Source organism: Colletotrichum phormii (genome assembly GCF_030913505.1).
Source record: "Colletotrichum phormii strain CBS 102054 chromosome Unknown BDP81scaffold_21, whole genome shotgun sequence".
NCBI classification, from domain to species: Eukaryota; Fungi; Ascomycota; class Sordariomycetes; order Glomerellales; family Glomerellaceae; genus Colletotrichum; species Colletotrichum phormii.
The window spans coordinates 233,800-250,024 of NW_026851463.1; the positions used below are offsets into that span (position 1 = coordinate 233,800).

At 52.1% G+C, this 16,225-nt stretch overlaps 6 protein-coding genes across 6 annotated transcripts; 4 read left to right on the plus strand and 2 right to left on the minus strand.

Annotated features, from left to right (window-relative positions):
- Positions 1 to 303: 303 nt before the first annotated feature.
- Positions 304 to 1,775, minus strand: BDP81DRAFT_98924 (uncharacterized protein). Its single transcript, XM_060596555.1, has 5 exons — positions 1,458 to 1,775; positions 1,372 to 1,398; positions 1,033 to 1,186; positions 836 to 975; positions 304 to 631 (listed from the first exon to the last, which is right to left on the minus strand). Exons 1-5 carry the CDS (start codon positions 1,524 to 1,526, stop codon positions 428 to 430), a joined length of 594 nt encoding a protein of 197 aa, XP_060441105.1. The 5' UTR covers positions 1,527 to 1,775; the 3' UTR covers positions 304 to 427.
- A 2,205-nt stretch (positions 1,776 to 3,980) lies between these two features.
- BDP81DRAFT_98954 (uncharacterized protein) lies at positions 3,981 to 4,462 on the minus strand. The gene is made up of 2 exons (XM_060596556.1): positions 4,386 to 4,462; positions 3,981 to 4,328 (listed from the first exon to the last, which is right to left on the minus strand). The coding sequence occupies exon 2, from the start codon at positions 4,313 to 4,315 to the stop codon at positions 4,091 to 4,093; it is 225 nt and encodes a 74-aa protein (XP_060441106.1). The 5' UTR covers positions 4,316 to 4,328; positions 4,386 to 4,462; the 3' UTR covers positions 3,981 to 4,090.
- A 2,705-nt stretch (positions 4,463 to 7,167) lies between these two features.
- BDP81DRAFT_464097 (thioesterase-like superfamily-domain-containing protein) lies at positions 7,168 to 8,300 on the plus strand (the record flags this gene model as incomplete). Its single annotated transcript, XM_060594114.1, has 4 exons — positions 7,168 to 7,506; position 7,647; positions 7,698 to 7,867; positions 7,998 to 8,300. The coding sequence occupies 4 exons, from the start codon at positions 7,168 to 7,170 to the stop codon at positions 8,298 to 8,300; spliced, it is 813 nt and encodes a 270-aa protein (XP_060441107.1).
- A 426-nt stretch (positions 8,301 to 8,726) lies between these two features.
- On the plus strand, positions 8,727 to 9,591 carry BDP81DRAFT_397890 (uncharacterized protein; the record flags this gene model as incomplete). The annotated part of the gene is made up of 2 exons (XM_060588384.1): positions 8,727 to 8,874; positions 9,002 to 9,591. The coding sequence occupies 2 exons, from the start codon at positions 8,727 to 8,729 to the stop codon at positions 9,589 to 9,591; spliced, it is 738 nt and encodes a 245-aa protein (XP_060441108.1).
- A 3,229-nt stretch (positions 9,592 to 12,820) lies between these two features.
- On the plus strand, positions 12,821 to 14,429 carry BDP81DRAFT_436145 (coagulation factor 5/8 type domain-containing protein). The gene has a single exon (XM_060591108.1). It carries the CDS (start codon positions 13,124 to 13,126, stop codon positions 14,024 to 14,026), a length of 903 nt encoding a protein of 300 aa, XP_060441109.1. The 5' UTR covers positions 12,821 to 13,123; the 3' UTR covers positions 14,027 to 14,429.
- Positions 14,430 to 15,110: 681 nt separating this feature from the next.
- Positions 15,111 to 16,111, plus strand: BDP81DRAFT_99023 (fatty acid hydroxylase). Its single transcript, XM_060596557.1, has 2 exons — positions 15,111 to 15,849; positions 15,911 to 16,111. The coding sequence occupies exons 1-2, from the start codon at positions 15,204 to 15,206 to the stop codon at positions 15,913 to 15,915; spliced, it is 651 nt and encodes a 216-aa protein (XP_060441110.1). The 5' UTR covers positions 15,111 to 15,203; the 3' UTR covers positions 15,916 to 16,111.
- The last annotated feature ends 114 nt before the right edge of the window (positions 16,112 to 16,225 follow it).

Genomic DNA, 16,225 nt, shown 5'->3' on the forward strand with positions numbered 1-16,225 from the left:
GTTGGTATATCGCGCGAGCTATAGTTACAGTAGTCGGAAGGGGGATCCGTCTCGTGCTGGCAAAGCGGGAAACTCAAGAGGTAACCCGCCAAGCACGCGGGAATCTTCTCTCGAAAAAAGACAACATGAAGCCCCCGAACCACGCGTCGCGCTTGATCAAAAGTAACCGCAACATATAGAAAGAAAGAAAAAAAAAACCAGCAAGACAAAAACAAGTCACAAGACAACGCAGTTGCGTTTTCCCCCCAGGTTGGTTTCCCTCCAACGCTTCCCGGCCCATTGCCCTTTCCCAGTTAGTTAAAATAACAACTCCCGTAAACGCCTTTCGACAAGATTTCGTGACACAAAAACAGGTGTGCAAAGAGCCGAACAGATTTACTCGACACTGCAACGTCGTTCAAGGTGGGGGACATAAGGAAGTGACCCTTTATGCCGTGGCAGCGGGAGCCTCAGCCTTGGCCTCCTTCTTGTCGGCGGCGGCCTTCTTGGGCGCTGCCTTCTTCGGGGCGGCAGCCTTCTTGGGAGCAGCGGCCTTCTTCTCCTTGGGCTCCTTTGCCTCCTTCTTGGCGGGTGCTGCCTTCTTCTCAGTCTTGGTGACGCGACCAGTCTTGGTCTTGCTGAGGACGACGGGCTTCTCCTCCTTGGCCTGTAGATATGTTAGTAGTGGACAGATGATATTAGTAGGTAGTCAACATACGGCAGCAGCCTTCTTGGCGGCGGGCTTCTTCTCCTTCTTCTCAGCAGCAGCCTTCTTGGGGGCAGCGGCCTTCTTCTCCTTGGGCTCCTTTGCCTCCTTGGTCTCCTTCTTGGCGGCGGCCTTCTTGGGAGGTGCAGCCTTCTTCTCCTTGGGCTCCTTGGTCTCCTTCTTTGCTGCGGCCTTCTTCTCCTTAGGCTCCTTGGCCTCCTTCTTCGCGGGGGCCTTCTTCTCGGCGGGCTTAGGCGCCTTCTTGGCGAGCTTGGTACCACCGGAGGGACCTTGGTGGATGTTAGTATTGTTTGAGATAGCAGACGGACAGACAGGCAGTAACGCACCCTTGGGCTGCTCGAAGACACCCTTCTCGACACCGGCGCGAAGGGCCTTGTTGAAGAGAGAGTCGAACATGTTGTCGCTAACGGTGTTGATCTGGTTGTTGGCCTTGACGTACTTCTTCAGGGACTGGCGGGAAGATCCGTTACGGTCCTTGAGCTGTAGGAGGGGTGGTGAGTCAGTTAAGAGGAACATGAGAATGGGTGGTCCATCGTCGTGGCGGTGACGGGTGGTAGCGCGATCGAAGGTCACGGGCACTAGGTGCGAAAGGCAGGTGACCCGACCCGTGGGTCCTCCGATCGCGTAACCATTTGCGCCGGAGATGGAGGAGCGGTAAAACGTACAGCGACGATGGCATCAGTGATCATGTCCTGTGGAGAGTTAGCAACCAACGCGTCATGCAAAAAGCCGGACTAGTTGAGGTACAAACCTGGTAGCTGGCGTGGGTGGACTTCTTGCTGGGGGCAGCGGCGGCGCCCTCGGTCTTCTTGGGAGGCATTGTGATTGTTTTGGGAGGGTTGTGTGGATGCGTTAAGCGTGAAGGTTTGCTATGAAGCAGGATTCAATCGAAAAAGCGATTGAAGTCGATTTAGAGACGAGTGTACTTTTGAGAAGTTGCGAAAATTAGAATCGACGCGTTGTGGTTGAGAGAGACGAGAGATGAAGAGATCCGGAACGAGATGGTGGAGGGGAAGCGCGTGCGTGGAGGGGATGGGGCTTGTTTTTATAAATGGGCGGGGGCCGTTGGGCGCGGTGCGCAATCAGTAACTTTTGGGGACGAGGGCGCGGGCGCAGGCGTTGGATTTGAGGGTGAGCCTTGAGGTGCCTTCTTTTTTTTTTCTCGTCCTCCCGTCCATCTTTTTGGTGCGGGTGCCTTTTGGGCCCTCCAAATCCCCCGTCCATTTTGGGGGGGACGGTCGCTAAATCACGCGGACTGGGGGGCTTCCCCCTCTCAACTTTCAGTCTCTCACTTCGCATCTCACTCACCCCCGAGTTCCCCCCCTCTCAAAGAAAGCACCCTCTTTTTTCTCATTCCCTTTTTTTCTCCTCGCATCTCACTCACTCACTCGGTTCTTACCCCAATAAGACCATCAAGTGACCACGGTAGCTTAGAATAACCTCCAGAGATGTCTCCCGTTGGATTTGGCAGGGTCTGGGCAAGTTGATAGGGTACTTTTACTCCATAACTATGAACGGCGTATGGCAGCTCTACGGATACGTCGAGTAAGGTACCTTACCTTAAGATGTGAGGCTGTCCAGGCAGTCGACAGCATGCCACGGAGCCCCAGCTTTGAAGCGATGCCCTTTGACGTCCGCTTATCTTGCCTTCCACGTCTCATTGTATCCCCAGTCTCTTCCCGCTTCTCTCCCGACTCAACCTCATTGTCCTCATCCGTCGGCGGCGCGTCTTTCTCGACTTAAATCGCCGATTAGCGCGGGAGCGGAAGAGACGTGCGTGTCTATTTTGGACGTGTCCAGGACTACAACCGGAGCGATGGTGGGTGTTCTAAGAAATCCTCGGCCGGTGACAGATTCCAGCACGGCCTCGCCCACCTCGGTCCACGGCCTCTTTCTTACCCCCTTGATATGGTTCTTTCTTCTCTGCGGTATCTGTTTTGGTATTCGAATCGACAAGCAGCATCACTGATTGTTCTGATAAACAAACGGCAACGGTTAGTTGAGTCGAACGGGCTGGCCTTTGAGTTGGTGGGCGGACCGCGGCCAAGCGGCGCCCCCCACTCCTCATTCCAACTGAAGCTCAGCTCAGATCAGCCCAGTTCACCCTCCGTCGCCGGAAGCACTCGAGCTCCCCCGGCCCCCAGCTCCAGGCTATGCATGAAGCTTCTGAGGCTTCTGTCGTCTCTGCCGTCACACCCTGGACGGGTCCCTGGTCTTCCCTGTCCGCCCCAGGGTTGATGTAAGGCACTGGATTCAGTATCCGTAGTGAGTGCAGTGGTGGTGAGTGGTTCCAGCACATCCCCCCTCGCCAGTCGCCACGCTACACCCCTCAATGGGTGCTCCAGTCACCTGCCCTAAGAGAGCCGGGGTAGTGTTCTGGTGTTTTTCTACTGCCGTTCCTAGTGAGTTGGGGGTGTGTGTCTTTGAGATGAGACTCACGATAACGACAGAGTGAGATGAGGACAGAGCCACAGCCGCAGTACCTTACCTACGGCCCCCCAAGTTCCTGAGCCCACCAAACTGAGGCGGATGCCCTGGACGGTGGACAGTGGAAGGCGCGAACTCATCCACCTTCTCTGCGCCTTCCTACCGTCAGTTCAAGATCAGCCATCCCAGACTCTCAGGAAGGAGGTGCATGGGTTCTTTCCCTCCCTCTTCCCCCCTCCTGGCTCCTGCACCTGCCATGCACCGCTGCACTCCTGCCCTGAGCCCATCGCCCATCCCGCCCGTTCTTTCCCATCCAAACTGCCATGGTTTCTGCCACGCTCAATTGCCTCAGAATTCAGAAAGCACCAGACGGAAAGGGAGGGCAAACAAAAAGATACATTGCCCTTGTACCTTTTCTTATCCTCCATTTTCCCATCCGTCGTCTTTTTTATTTTCTCCTTTCCTTTTTTCTGATTGGTCCAATTAATTCCTCGCCGTGATGCTCCTGCTGCCCCCGACACTGGCAGGTCCCCGTGGACCGTGAGGTGGTCCCTTCCCCTCCCCGTCCCGAATGCTCAGTCTCTGATGCCGCACACGTTCGCGGGTCTCCCATCTCCCACCAAACTCATTCTCATCGCCCACCTCAACCACCCTCTCCTCTCCTCGCCCTTCTCCTCTTTCTCTTCTCTCTTGATTCCCTCTTCTTCCCGTTTACTCACCCTCCATTACGAAAAATGACTCATTGCACGCCGTTGCCACGTTTTTGAGTCTCGCATCCGCCGATCCACCGTCCTCCGACCCGGCCACAATTTCCCTCGCATCCTCACGCCTTTCCCCCGCCGAGATGCCCGGTTTTTGCATCATCGCCCATCTTCGTCTTCACCTCCGACCGCCAATGCCGTCCGTCGCATCCGCCATCTTGCCTCTGACTCTCGGTTCCATCTCGCACTGATCCTATCATTTTGTTGTTTGAAATTTTCTCCATCGTCCGATGCACTTTTTACTCGGTTTATCGCGTGTTGCGGCCCAGATATCGCGCACATGGTCCCAGTCCTTAACCTCGTCTGTTGTGATTCGGTCGCGCTTCGTCCAAATTGAAGCTATCCGCACATCTTGCACCACCATCGTCACATTCATCAACAGCACCATAGAAATCATCAAAGAAACACCAGATTCCATCATCTAGGTCGAAGATCTGCTCGGCAATATTTTTGTTGAATTTCTTCCATTTCTCTGGGCCGATTTGACTTACACCGAGTATGTCGTTTCGTACCATCGCGACGGGGCCACGCGACCGGTGAAATGAGGTGCATCGCCTCCTTCGCGTGCCTACATCCGCCACGTTGTCTAAACTCGTCAATCACGTCTGCTATGGTATCGCAGTGACTGCCCTCGTCGATCCATGTGTTTTTGGATCGTTTCAAGCTGATTCGGTGCCGCCAGCGCCGATAATACATTCCGGTGCAAGAGACGCGATGGAAGCTATTCGCATTTCACCAGCGCTTCCACCCAAGGGCGGAATACCATCGCTGCACGCCCGTAAATGATATGAAATTTCCATTGTGAACTGCAGAGACATCAGCCCTCGCTTCTTGAACGTTTTCTTCTCTCTTTGCATGAAATTGTTCTTCTCTGGGCTGGCGCTTCCAGATTGACGCATGTCTGCCCAAGGTGGAGGAGCAGAACACGTGTGTCCGTCAGTCACCGCCTCACAAACTGGCATGACCAACACATCGTCAACTTGTCTGAAAATATTTGGAACTTATGAACAGTCGTCAAGTCTGATTTAGAGAATGACTCAAAGAAAGAATTAGGTCAGTCACAAGACCTGCCTGGCAAAGAACCTGGCAATCTCACGACCTACGAATCGTGGTGACGAGAAAAGGAGAAGGCCAGTGTGTCACGTGGTGCCGCTTTCCACCGCCCAGCATTTTCCGCCTCAAACCACATCGTCAACGGCAGTAATCAGTGTTTTATTGGACCTATCGAAGCTTTTTTCGGGAACTTCTACGATGCTTTCGATATTATATTCACCTTGGCAATCGTTTGGTCTGATGACCAAGAACTGAGTATCCGCAGTCAGGTTCGCGGGTAGCCTCGCTGAATGGGCGCCCACCTGCCACGTCAAGGGCGACTCACTCAAAGCACAAGACATAATATTAAACTATATACTTGACATGTATAATGCCGGATCGAGGACTCTTTGGCTGGAGCTTTGCAGCCTGCAGTCTGTTCAACCGCATCGCAGTTGATCCAGAGACTCGAACGAGGCTGCGACTTCAATGTTTTGACTTTTGACGCGTGTACCACAAGGGTTCCCCTTTACCTTTCGCCAGCCCGCCTACAGACCAACAAGCACGACGAAAAAGCCAGCGGATACACGTAGAATAGAAAGAATAGAATCAATCCAAAAGAAGATCAAATGTCTATCAAAGTTCTTCCTCCCTTCGCTGACCACCGCAGAGACTTCAAACCAGACAGACGCGTCAACCGGATGCGCCGCCCAAAAAAACGCACTGGGCATTTTTTTTGCGTTTGCGCGCTGGCAAAACTGCAGTGTCGTTGGTCGGTCCGGTGTCCTCCCTGATCTGGAAGGTGGGGCAGGCAAGGCAGGAAGGAGAGGAAGCTATGACCACCGCTCCCGTTGCAGCTCGGAGCTGCCTTCCGCCCAGGTTCCCCCCGCCGCGCAGCACGCAGCAGGAGGCAGGAGGCAGCTTGGTTGGTTCCTGCTTCCTTGTACATACACTAAGGTAGACGCACTTAGGTAAGCACGTGAAGCAGGCAGGTTCCACTTGGAAGTTACATAATGCACGCGGGCTTACCTCATCTCTTTTCAAGGTCCTGGAGATGGGCAAGCACCTAATTCTTCCCGACCCCTTGCCAAAACCCTTCAGCGCGTCTCACGGATCGGATGCAGCCAGGGTTTGTTGGTGGCTGCTTTCATCGCTGCTACGAGGTTCAACAAAGAACAACCTTCAGCGAAGAACGGAGGCTGGTGACTGGAAAACCCTCAGATAAAAGGCGAGTACTGACATAATTGTCGATTCAAAGAGACACAGAGGGGTTGCGCCAATGTTGCATTGCATGCACCGCCACATATCCAAGGGAAACTCCAGCCTGACTTGGCAAAACTCAAGATACATACTGCTGTAAGGTGATCTGTGGCTGACTGGGTGCATCGATAACAAGATGGTAGTGAGTCGTGGGTTGGATTCTGGTGTGCAGATCAAAAATGGAAGGCTGCAAAACGACGGGGTTTTTCCTCTTCTCAAACGAAGCATACGCTCGCCGCCAAAACACGAGGGAAGAAGCTTCACGGCTAGGCCTGACTCGGTATAGCTGAGTTACTCTTGGAAATCTGTGCGAGACTGCGAGGGAAAAAAAAAAAAAAAAAAATTTTTGGACCAATCCGCTGAACACCTGATCCTGCCGGATTGACCCCGGGCCCGAACAGAGACACGGCGACGATGCTAGAAGGCAAGTTCCATCACGTTGTTCACTGTTCAAGTTGACTTCATCGCGGAAGTTGCGCTGCTGCACCAACCTCAAGCAAGAACCTGCTTGCCATATTACTCGAGACCGTACGGAGGATCTTCCTTACCTAACAAATTACCCAACGTACCCAATGACTTGAAGAGTTCGAAATACCGAAAGTCCGAGCCGGCACCCCCCACGCCCTATCGCTCCTTACCAGCACAAAGGGCGCCCTCCAACTACCGACCCAAACCAACGGGCGGCAACAACGCAGCCCGGGGATTGCAACAAGAAACCCGCTGGGGAGGGTCAGCCTTTAGCCCAAATTCAACTTCCAACATCCACTTCCACCCGACGTGCACTCGGATTGCCCTATCTTGCTGTGCTCTGCATCAAGTGGTAACGCGTAGCCGACGGAAGCCGAATTTCCTCACTATCCCGTCATCCACCTTTCGCCGGCCTTGGAATCAAATTCTTCATCTCCTGCTTCATTAGCAACTTCTTTTCTTTTCTGTTCATTTTGCCTTACGAAATAATAGATACCCGCGGTAACGTCAATGATGCGCAACTCAATCGCCCTCGGCGCCCGCCTAGCCCGCCTCTCCACGCCTCACACCCTCCAACGATCATTCGTGACTACCGCCGCAAGGAGGTTCGCCGACGCCACTTCATCTCCAGTATCTGCGCCGCCGCTGAACCCACGGTGGCTTTCCGAGCTGCAGGCGCGCATCAAGCGGTGCGCCGGGCTTGATCTCAGCGGGCAGCAGAGGGAGGAGCTGACGGCTCTGCGGAAGGCTGTTGACGGGCAGTGGTTGGAGTTGCTCGCTGGACGGGAAGGGTTCCTCACGGGTCCCGGATGGAGGGGCCTTGACAGGCATACAGTGACTTGGGGAGACCAGGTGAGTTTTGTTCATATCATGGTGCTTTCCGAGATGAGATGTGTTCGGTGCTGATTGCGATGGAAATTAGGATGCAATGGTGAGCTGAACCCGACCTCGGCTCCACGAAGGAAGGGAGACGATGAACTGACACACTACAGGGTATGGCTCGCCTCTCGAATGAACCGTGAATCTCAATCTCACAACCGTAGGTCATGTAAACAATGTCGTCTACAACAAGTACGCCGAGTCGGCGCGGGTCAATTGGCTTCGTAACTTTGCGACAACGGTGGATCCCGAGCACAAGGATGAGTGGGACCAACTCATGAGCCCGCGGGACATTGGCCTCATCATGAGAAGCATCAAGACGGACTACAAGTTTGTGAGTGTCATGTCCATCAGTGTGAAGCAACAGCAACCTGAAATCGCTGCGCTTTTTGGCGCCGCAGCGACGAAGTCAAAAGAGTAAACACCCTGGATCGCCCACACTGACAAACCTCTTCAAATTGAAGCCAATGGCCTACCCGGACCACGTGACGGTCCTCCATAAGCTCGTCTCCAAGCCGACATACGAATCAGACTTCATCCTGCTCGAAGCCCTTCTCATCTCCGACGGCCTCCGCCGCCCTGCCGCCCGCTGTTTCGAAGACATTGTGGTCTACGACTACAAGACCGCCAAGAGGGCGCCGTTGAAGCCTTTCATGGTCGACCGACTACGGGAGGCGTACGAGGCGCAGGAGCAGAGCAAGATTGAGTGTGAGGAAAAGGTAAAGTGTCTTGTCGACATTGTCGAGCGTCTTGAGAAGGCCGCGTAAGGCGCAATGTGATGGGCTGGCGCGTGACTGCTTTTCCGGTGCGAGAAGGGCGATTGTGAGTGAGAGGGAACGGTTGTAAAAAGTATGAGACATTAGAGATAGACTTAGATCATAGACCTCACACTGAGAATAAAGATTCCCAAGCGATGTACCTAGACGCGCTGGAAAGCCGTTGGAAGCGCCCAGATCTGAGGGAGGCTCCGGATCGGCGGGCGATGACGGCGTGAGGCTTTTCATCGGCTGAAAGTGGAGATCTGCGCGACATCGACGCTTCAATCGACACCTTGCCCGTGTGACCTTGTTTATTCACCCCTCCATCACCACCACATAGCCTTGCCTTGCACATCGCGCAACCTCAGCTGAAAGCCAGCGTCATTTCACAACATAGACACATCTCCGAGTTTTTCAAATTTTCTGTTCATCACGATGGGTAGCATCTCATTCCGCGAGCACATCCGCTGGGTCCCCGATGAGGCGAGCGAGCCGACGTCGACGGTGGTGCTCACATCCCCGCAGCGCCGTTTCGTAGACCTCCGCATTCTGAAGCAAACGCCAACCGTGGATGGCGTGCAAGGTAAAATCCCACGTCAACATCCCAGATCCCCATCACCACACCCAGTGCAGTGGCACACAAGTCCAAACTAGGACTCCCCGAAGCCGCCACAACTACTTGACACTCCAAGGCTGACATCCGCAACAAGATACGCACGGCATCGAGCGCCTGGAATGGGGCATCGCAGGAACCTCGTCATCGTCCACCCGCACCGACGACCAGGGCGTCGAGGTGCGCCATTCCCGCTGGGAGCACTGGATCGACTCGCGCACGACGGAGCCTGAGAACGCCGCCGACGAGGGCGACATGTACGAGCAGCCCGACGGGCTTACGCTTGAAAAGGGCCAGATGGTGAACCCCGCCAACGGCCGGGAGACGGACTACGAGGAGCTCTGGAAGGACGTTGAGCCCGTTGCGGTTCCTCCGGTCGGTGCCGTGGCTGAGGGCGAGGCGCAGAAGGGCGTCGAGTGTGTCGTGCTCAAGTTCGAGGATGAGTCGAGCAAGGCGCGGGGTATGGTTGTTTGGCTTGGGCGGTTCTGTCAAGGGATTTCGAGGGTCGGGGAGGAGGTTGCTGCGGAGAGGTGGGAGTGGAGGGAGGGGGAAGGATGGAGGCGGACGGTGAGGATTGGGGATCGGGCTTTGCCTTGTGAGGTGTTGTTGATGACGGGTGCGGCGTTGAGTGTCGGGACGCATGTTGTTCACGAGGAGGTTGTTTGGGATGTGCTCGAGAGTCGGTGATGATGTGGCTCTCTGGAATAGTGCGATGAGCTTGACGTGTTCTGAATTGTCGTCTTAATGGACGGGTTTCTAGAAGGCCACGGTTGGGTAGAAAGGGCAGCATTACGACTGAAGAAGATTCCCTAGGACTTGCAAATTTGAATCTCCTGATTTGCTCTGCCTCTGCTCTTGTCAGCCCCCATCTCGAGGGGTTGAGATCTCTGGATACGTGTTCCAGTACTTTCCAAAAATCAGGTGACAACTGACACCTACTTGACCTGCATGGATGCTCTAGAACCAATTCTCGTGAGACCTACTCAATGAGACACATGGAGATTCAGAAGTGATGGAACTGGGGAATTCAAGTTTAAACAGTAAAGAATATAAGTTCTACGGTTAAAGACAAGAATCAAGGATGATACGGTTCCTACTGACGCGACAATCCCATCATAACTTCACAAGCGAACTTCTACAGTATACCTCCTCGAAAATATGAAACTCTCCGTAGTGTTCGGCAGGAACTCCCATCGTAGCCGGTCCGGAACAAGTCCTGGTGCATCCATGTCTCTCGGGGGCAGAGTTTCACGCCAGCTGATGGCAAGAGATTCGCCAATCAGGCCCGAACGGAGGTGCCAGACGCACGAACCTAGAAGTACGATGTATGGCTGCTTGGAAAGACCTGTGCCTAGATCACTGGTGTTTGATAGGCCTTAAATCACAATTAACAAACACCTCGAGCAAAGATGTAACAGGACCTACTACAAGTTCTGCGCACTTCAACAAATTCGAATAGTTACTTTGGTTTGAGTATTCAAGACTAAGGGGGTCTTCCAAAATATTGTCCTCTTTGTGACTTACACGAAATTCAAGTTCGTATTTCCTCGATAACAATGTACTTAGATAGTCTGCTCTTGGAACAAAGTTCATAAATCCCATGGTTCAGTCATTTGGTCTGAAGGGCGATGGATGACTAGCCCATAAAGGTCATGAAGCCAAAAGGTATATGGAATATGTGGCGTCGTGGCTAGCACAGCCGTCAAGCTTTTTTGCAAGCCTTTCTCCAGTATATAGAAGCACCTAAGATTTACATCGCAAAACCATCCTTCAGTCTGTTTTGTCTCTCAGACCGTATACCGAGTTGAATACAATATCAGAGACTCGGAAACATCAACAGTCAAGATCCGAAACCAACCATCAATCAACCATGGCTTCAACATTCCATCAATTCGGCCTGCTTCCCGCCGAGCTGCGAATAAAGATATGGGAATGCAATCTTCGGTCTTCAGCACCTGGTTTCCACATCTTCTCTGTCAAAAGACGGACTACGAATACTATGTCAAACCGTCTCGGGCACACAATACCAACGCAGGCACGCCAAGATAGGACCTACGTCCTTTCCAATCCCATATACGCACCAGAAAAACGGTATCCGTGGCCTGAGTCCGACCCTACGACATATCGCGTCGATTCCGGTCTTTGGTCCGCTTGTAGAGAGTCCAGAGACATTGTTCAAAGGCACTACACGACGCTGGTGAGCCCTAACAGCGGCCAGGGCTTACCTGCACAACACAGCGCATTTGCAGAAAGCACTTCCGGGTCAAGCATCCTTCCCGAAAAAGATTTAATAATCTTCCAAGTCGCACCTGACGTACATGTCTCTGTCGGAGAAGCACTCTCCGCCCTCCGGCCTTTCTTTCGAAACAACGCCACCCGGCCATTGCACATCGCTTTCGAATTTACCGAGGACTGGAGAATCCGGCTCTCCGAAGACATCGAGTCTTTGAAGAGTCAACCGGGCCCACGGTCTTGCTTTATCCGCCTCTTGGAACGAACATTGTGCGGGCTTCTTTCGGCTAAATTATACCTCATAAACTACGACTCTGAGCGCGCCCCCGTCGAGTCACCAGTACTGTTCTCTGCTGGAGGTTACGATCTCAATGAGGTCCGCTGGTGGGCCCCACGGACTGTGGTGGTTCCTACATGTGCTGTAGAAGTTTTCGTTGTTGAACTCATCTGGCAAGGTGCGGAGCAATGGAGCTTCATCCGACCGATGTGGACGCCCGGTGTTACACCTCCGCCGTTGGTTAGTTACTTGTTTTCAAGAGCCGATATGACTGTGCTCCACTGTCGAGAGAGGAATTAAGGCCGATCATTCAGACTCGGGGTCGGGACTCAGGGAGAGATTGAGATGAGCGTAAGTTCTTTCTATGTTCTGTGAAATGCGTTGTGACTGACTTTGACCCAGAGATACATCGAGTAATAGTATGATGATATGATGGATTGCTCAGTGTTTAACCTGGAATAAAGCGGTAGACTGGCAGCGGCATGCTTCACTGCAAGACACCTAGTCATTAATCATACAAAGCTGTCTTGAACGCAACTAGATGAACTTGGCGTTTCGAGAGACTGGCTGGAACAGTGAACGTGGTGTCCTATTCGTAGCTTTGCTATTCGTTACAGGCCCTCATTTCGGCATAGAGGTACTGGCCTGTCGTACGTCCCTTCAAGTACCTAGCCTCCACTTAGTAGGGTGTTTTATACTACTTGGCCACGGTGACTAGAGTTGTAGAAAGGGACCTGTAGTTGACCTATCATATTAAAGAAGGAGAAATTTAGTAATCAAGCAACTTAGTGATCAGATTGGATGGTATATTTCGAGGTGACGATGACGTTATTGTAGGCCGAATATCATCATTATCGTCATTCTACGTTCACGACGTTCCGAATGATCCAAAGAATAAGATCGATCCGATTGTGATATGACTACACATTAGAGAGGGGTAACGATTCCGATGTTCGGCACTGAGGACTGTTCTAGGCAGGTGTCAAATAGCAAGCGGGGAAGCCAAGCCAATCTTCCTCATCTTCAGAGCGATTTCGTAAAGTCACACAACCAGCGCTTACTGATCGTAGCATTTCAAGGGATCGGGTCACGTTGGGGGTTGCAGAAAGCCTAAAGGTAGTTGTTGGTTCCACGGGGTCGTATACGAAAAATAGTGGTAGCAATTATCACTCGTCTGTTGGTGATCCTATTGCTTGTTCTTCTTGTTGTTCTTCTATCTTACATTGTAGGCAGGAGTCGGTCGAAGTAGGTAGTGACGGCCTGGGTGGTTGCCCCACCTTTATCCGGCCGTGATGACTAAGCCAGTTGTCCCACTTCGCCCAGGGCAGGTGCCAGCCAGCCCATGGTACCTGCCTATTACTCCTTATCAGCCTTTGCTGTTCCAACAGTAGTCAAAAATCAGGTTATCTCGGCCGGATCGCAACCCCTCGGCGCGATAACCTCAGCAAGTCCGAGCAAACTGATGTGCATTGGCAGCGGGGCATTGGCCAATCAAGACGAACCGCAGAGTCGCAATAGTCTCTTTTCGTCCTGGTCCGCTGTGTCCTTGCATCTGTTACGTTACGTCTGCAGTTCAAAAAGCTATCGCTTTTGTTCATGCTATTGTCCATAAAGCCCGCGGCCTGTCGTGTCATAGTTGACCAGCTCGTTTGAAGCCTTGCAGTATTCGCATAGTCCCTTCAAGAAGAACAGGTTATCCTGCGCGCGACGATGGGAATCTTCAAGGGAGTCGGTCTTTGTACCCTGACTTGTGTGCTACTGTCACTCTTTGCCGATGCCGCGGCCGGCGGCGGCGTGAAGAGCATTTTCCTATTCAAGGACGTTCTACGGTCGAACACCACAGCACTCAAGACCTCGGGCTTTAACACCCTCCTCATTTTTCGGATCGGTCTCCTCGATAACGGCGATCTTGTTTACTACTCAACTGGAGATGCGGGCGAGGCAGTCGATGCTCCCGTGGTGACGAATGGTTCGTATGTTGGTGGAACCGCGTTGGCGGAAAAGGTTGAATCCTTCAAAACCGGCACAACCAACATCAACAGAGTGGAGATCTCGCTGGTCTCACATGACACGACATTCCAAATTATCCGCGACTTGATCAACGCAGACGGTACAGGCTCTGACACCGTGTTGTACAAGAACTTTGAGGTCTTGAAGGCAGAGTGGGGCCTTGACGCATTCAACAACGACGATGAGGGTGTCTATGACGTGGCGAGCACCGTCAGTTTTGCCCAGATGCTAGGGGAGATGGGGTATCAGTATTCCATTGCGCCTTACACCAACAGCGGCTTCTGGGCGAACGTCACGACGCAAGTTGAATCCGCAAACCCTGGCCTGTTCGATAGGGTGTACCTCCAAGTCTATGATGGTGGGTCTGGCAACAATCCTGGAACATGGCAGACTACCCTCGGCATGAAGGTGATCCCTCTTGTATGGGTTGTCAATGACGCGAAGCCGTCTCAAGGAACGACCGCGGCTGAGGCTCAGCAGCGATTCGAAACCTGGTTCTCGCAATACACCGTGGCGGGCGGGGGGTACTGGAATGATTACGACATTGAGAAGATGGACTCATCTTACACGGATTATGGAGCAGCACTTACTAGTGTTTTCTGATGCAAAGTGCGCAGCAATTCTCTGTCTTGAGGCATCGTATTCATGTCATTTACCCTTGGCAGAATTTCTTCAAATCCCTCACGTTGCTAAGAAAAAGAAACATAGTCGTTACTCTGATCTCGGCATTTGTCATCTTGACAGGTTTGCTCCAAGATTCTTGTTGCATTTAAGCGACTTACAGTTGAAGAACGGTGGGAGCAAACATCGTTCATGTTGCTAACTACTCGAGATGTAGATCTATCATTTGATTAACCATTCATGAGAGCACTGTTACTTCTGAAGTGGAAGTCGTTCTGCCTACCCCGAGTCCCCGACTCTTTTCCCGCCACCTCCTAGTTTCGATGTATGAAAATCTATCACAAAGCGAGGTAGCAAGTGGAAGACATGTATAGTAGAAAGTGGCTTGATTCCTCTAAGTGGAAGATCCGTATGAGGGTCATATCTATATACCGTACAAGACGGGTAATCGGCTTGTGGAAAGCGGTATCGTACGGCAGTAACCGGCAGCGCCACGTGTGGCTCTGCGACAAAATCATTGAACAACCCTGAAACCAGTCTTCAAAAGGAGAAAAGACTTTTCTCCAAGATCTATTGTCCGACTGATTGATAAATGTTCCAGTGCGCCACGGACGTGTTGATTCTTTGGATTCCAGCAACCAAGCAAACATCGACGCCACACCGGCAAACATGACCGGGGCAGATTCACGCACCAGCTTTCCGATGAAAGACACACCGAGCCAGCCGGTCATATCGAATTAGTGGTGCTGGTAAGAAGGTGAGGTATGGCAACCACCGCAATTTTATTCTATGAGATGGATTACATTGTTCCCGCAAACACCATCGTTGACAAATTGACGCACGAAGTTGCTAATGATCGGTGACCCGGACTTGTCACTCATATCGGACTAGTGCAAAGAGGAGACGTTGTAGACGTCAACGCCACGAGATAAACACCAATTCCAGCTTCCGGGGATGATAGGGCTAGCTTGGAGGGGTAAAAGCGGAGCGAAGTTCTTCGTCGAGATCGACTATCAAACCCTGCCCAGCCAGAAATATTTAAGCTCAAGTCGCCCTGCCTCTTAAACTTTGTAATTAATCTTGCTAGTGGAATCTCTTTGCCCCTAAGCTCTCGGCACTACTCGGCTATCACTCGCATTTACCTACACCTACCGCGACAATGAACGCCTTTCTAGAACGATGTCCACCTGCTTACGTTGAGGTTCTCGGCAGCTTCGGCGTTCAAGTGGGATATTTCGCTTGTGGGATCATCATGGAAAAGATGCGACCTGCTTACGTCAACGCAACATCTCGTGAAGTTCTGAACAAGAGCCTTATGAACCACGTCATGTTGAATTCCCTCCACGTCGCTATAGCAACTTGCATGGGAAGCAATTCGGTGTTGTCGAAAGGATATCCCGAAGGATACCAGCTGCCGTCGTGGACCGAACTCACATCTCAGCTGGCGATCGGTCTAGTGTTGCGGGATGCTGTATTTTGGATCCTCCACCGACTCTTACACATTCCTGGACTGTATAGAGTGCACGCGAAGCACCATGAGATCAAGAACCCAGGCGACCATCACGTCTTCACCATCAGCTACATGTCTGTTGCGGATTTCTTCTTTTTGTACGCAGTTCCGATAGCATCCGTCTCAAGATTCTTGGAGATGAAGCTCGTCACAGCTTTGACTTTCTCTTTTATTTCTGCAACGGCGGAGCAGGTTAAGCTTGTTTGGGGAGACGAAGCCCATGACGAGCATCATGTGAATGGGGCGGTCAATTTCGGAGCATACGGACTCATGGACTGGGTTTGTGGAACTAGCGGTCAGTGATTTCTTGTCAAGATTCCCGATGCATGGTTACTTATCTAACCTCTTACATACAGCTTGAAGAAGTCCGTGACACGTGGACGAATGAACGCATAGCGACCCGCTGTGGGGTGTGCAATGCCGATCCGTTTTGCCGTGCTTTTGAGAATCTAGACCATGGACGATTTCAAAGACGATGGTCGTCATGTTGTGTTATTGAGTAATTACTTGGTAGTTTGATCCGTGTATGCCAGCAAGTTTTTGATCAAGTACTTTTAGATCTTTGGGAGAGGATAGTACCTTAGTGTTAGACTCTACTCAATTATGGATAGTTGTCGCGCTCATTCAATAGTCAATCATGTTTTGGACCTTCGATCAAACTATGCTCTGTT

Coding starts and splice junctions, on each gene's coding strand:
- BDP81DRAFT_99023 (XM_060596557.1), top strand. CDS start 15,204: ATGAACGCCTTTCTAGAACGATGTCCACCTGCTTACGTTGAGGTTCTC.
- BDP81DRAFT_98954 (XM_060596556.1), bottom strand. CDS start 4,315: ATGATGGAATCTGGTGTTTCTTTGATGATTTCTATGGTGCTGTTGATG.
- BDP81DRAFT_98924 (XM_060596555.1), bottom strand. CDS start 1,526: ATGCCTCCCAAGAAGACCGAGGGCGCCGCCGCTGCCCCCAGCAAGAAG. Junction 1,187..1,371: donor TCACTGATGCCATCGTCGCT/GTACGTTTTACC, acceptor CCCCTCCTACAG/CTCAAGGACCGTAACGGATC. Junction 632..835: donor AGGAGCCCAAGGAGAAGAAG/GCTGCACCTCCC, acceptor AAGGAGGAGAAG/CCCGTCGTCCTCAGCAAGAC.
- BDP81DRAFT_436145 (XM_060591108.1), top strand. CDS start 13,124: ATGGGAATCTTCAAGGGAGTCGGTCTTTGTACCCTGACTTGTGTGCTA.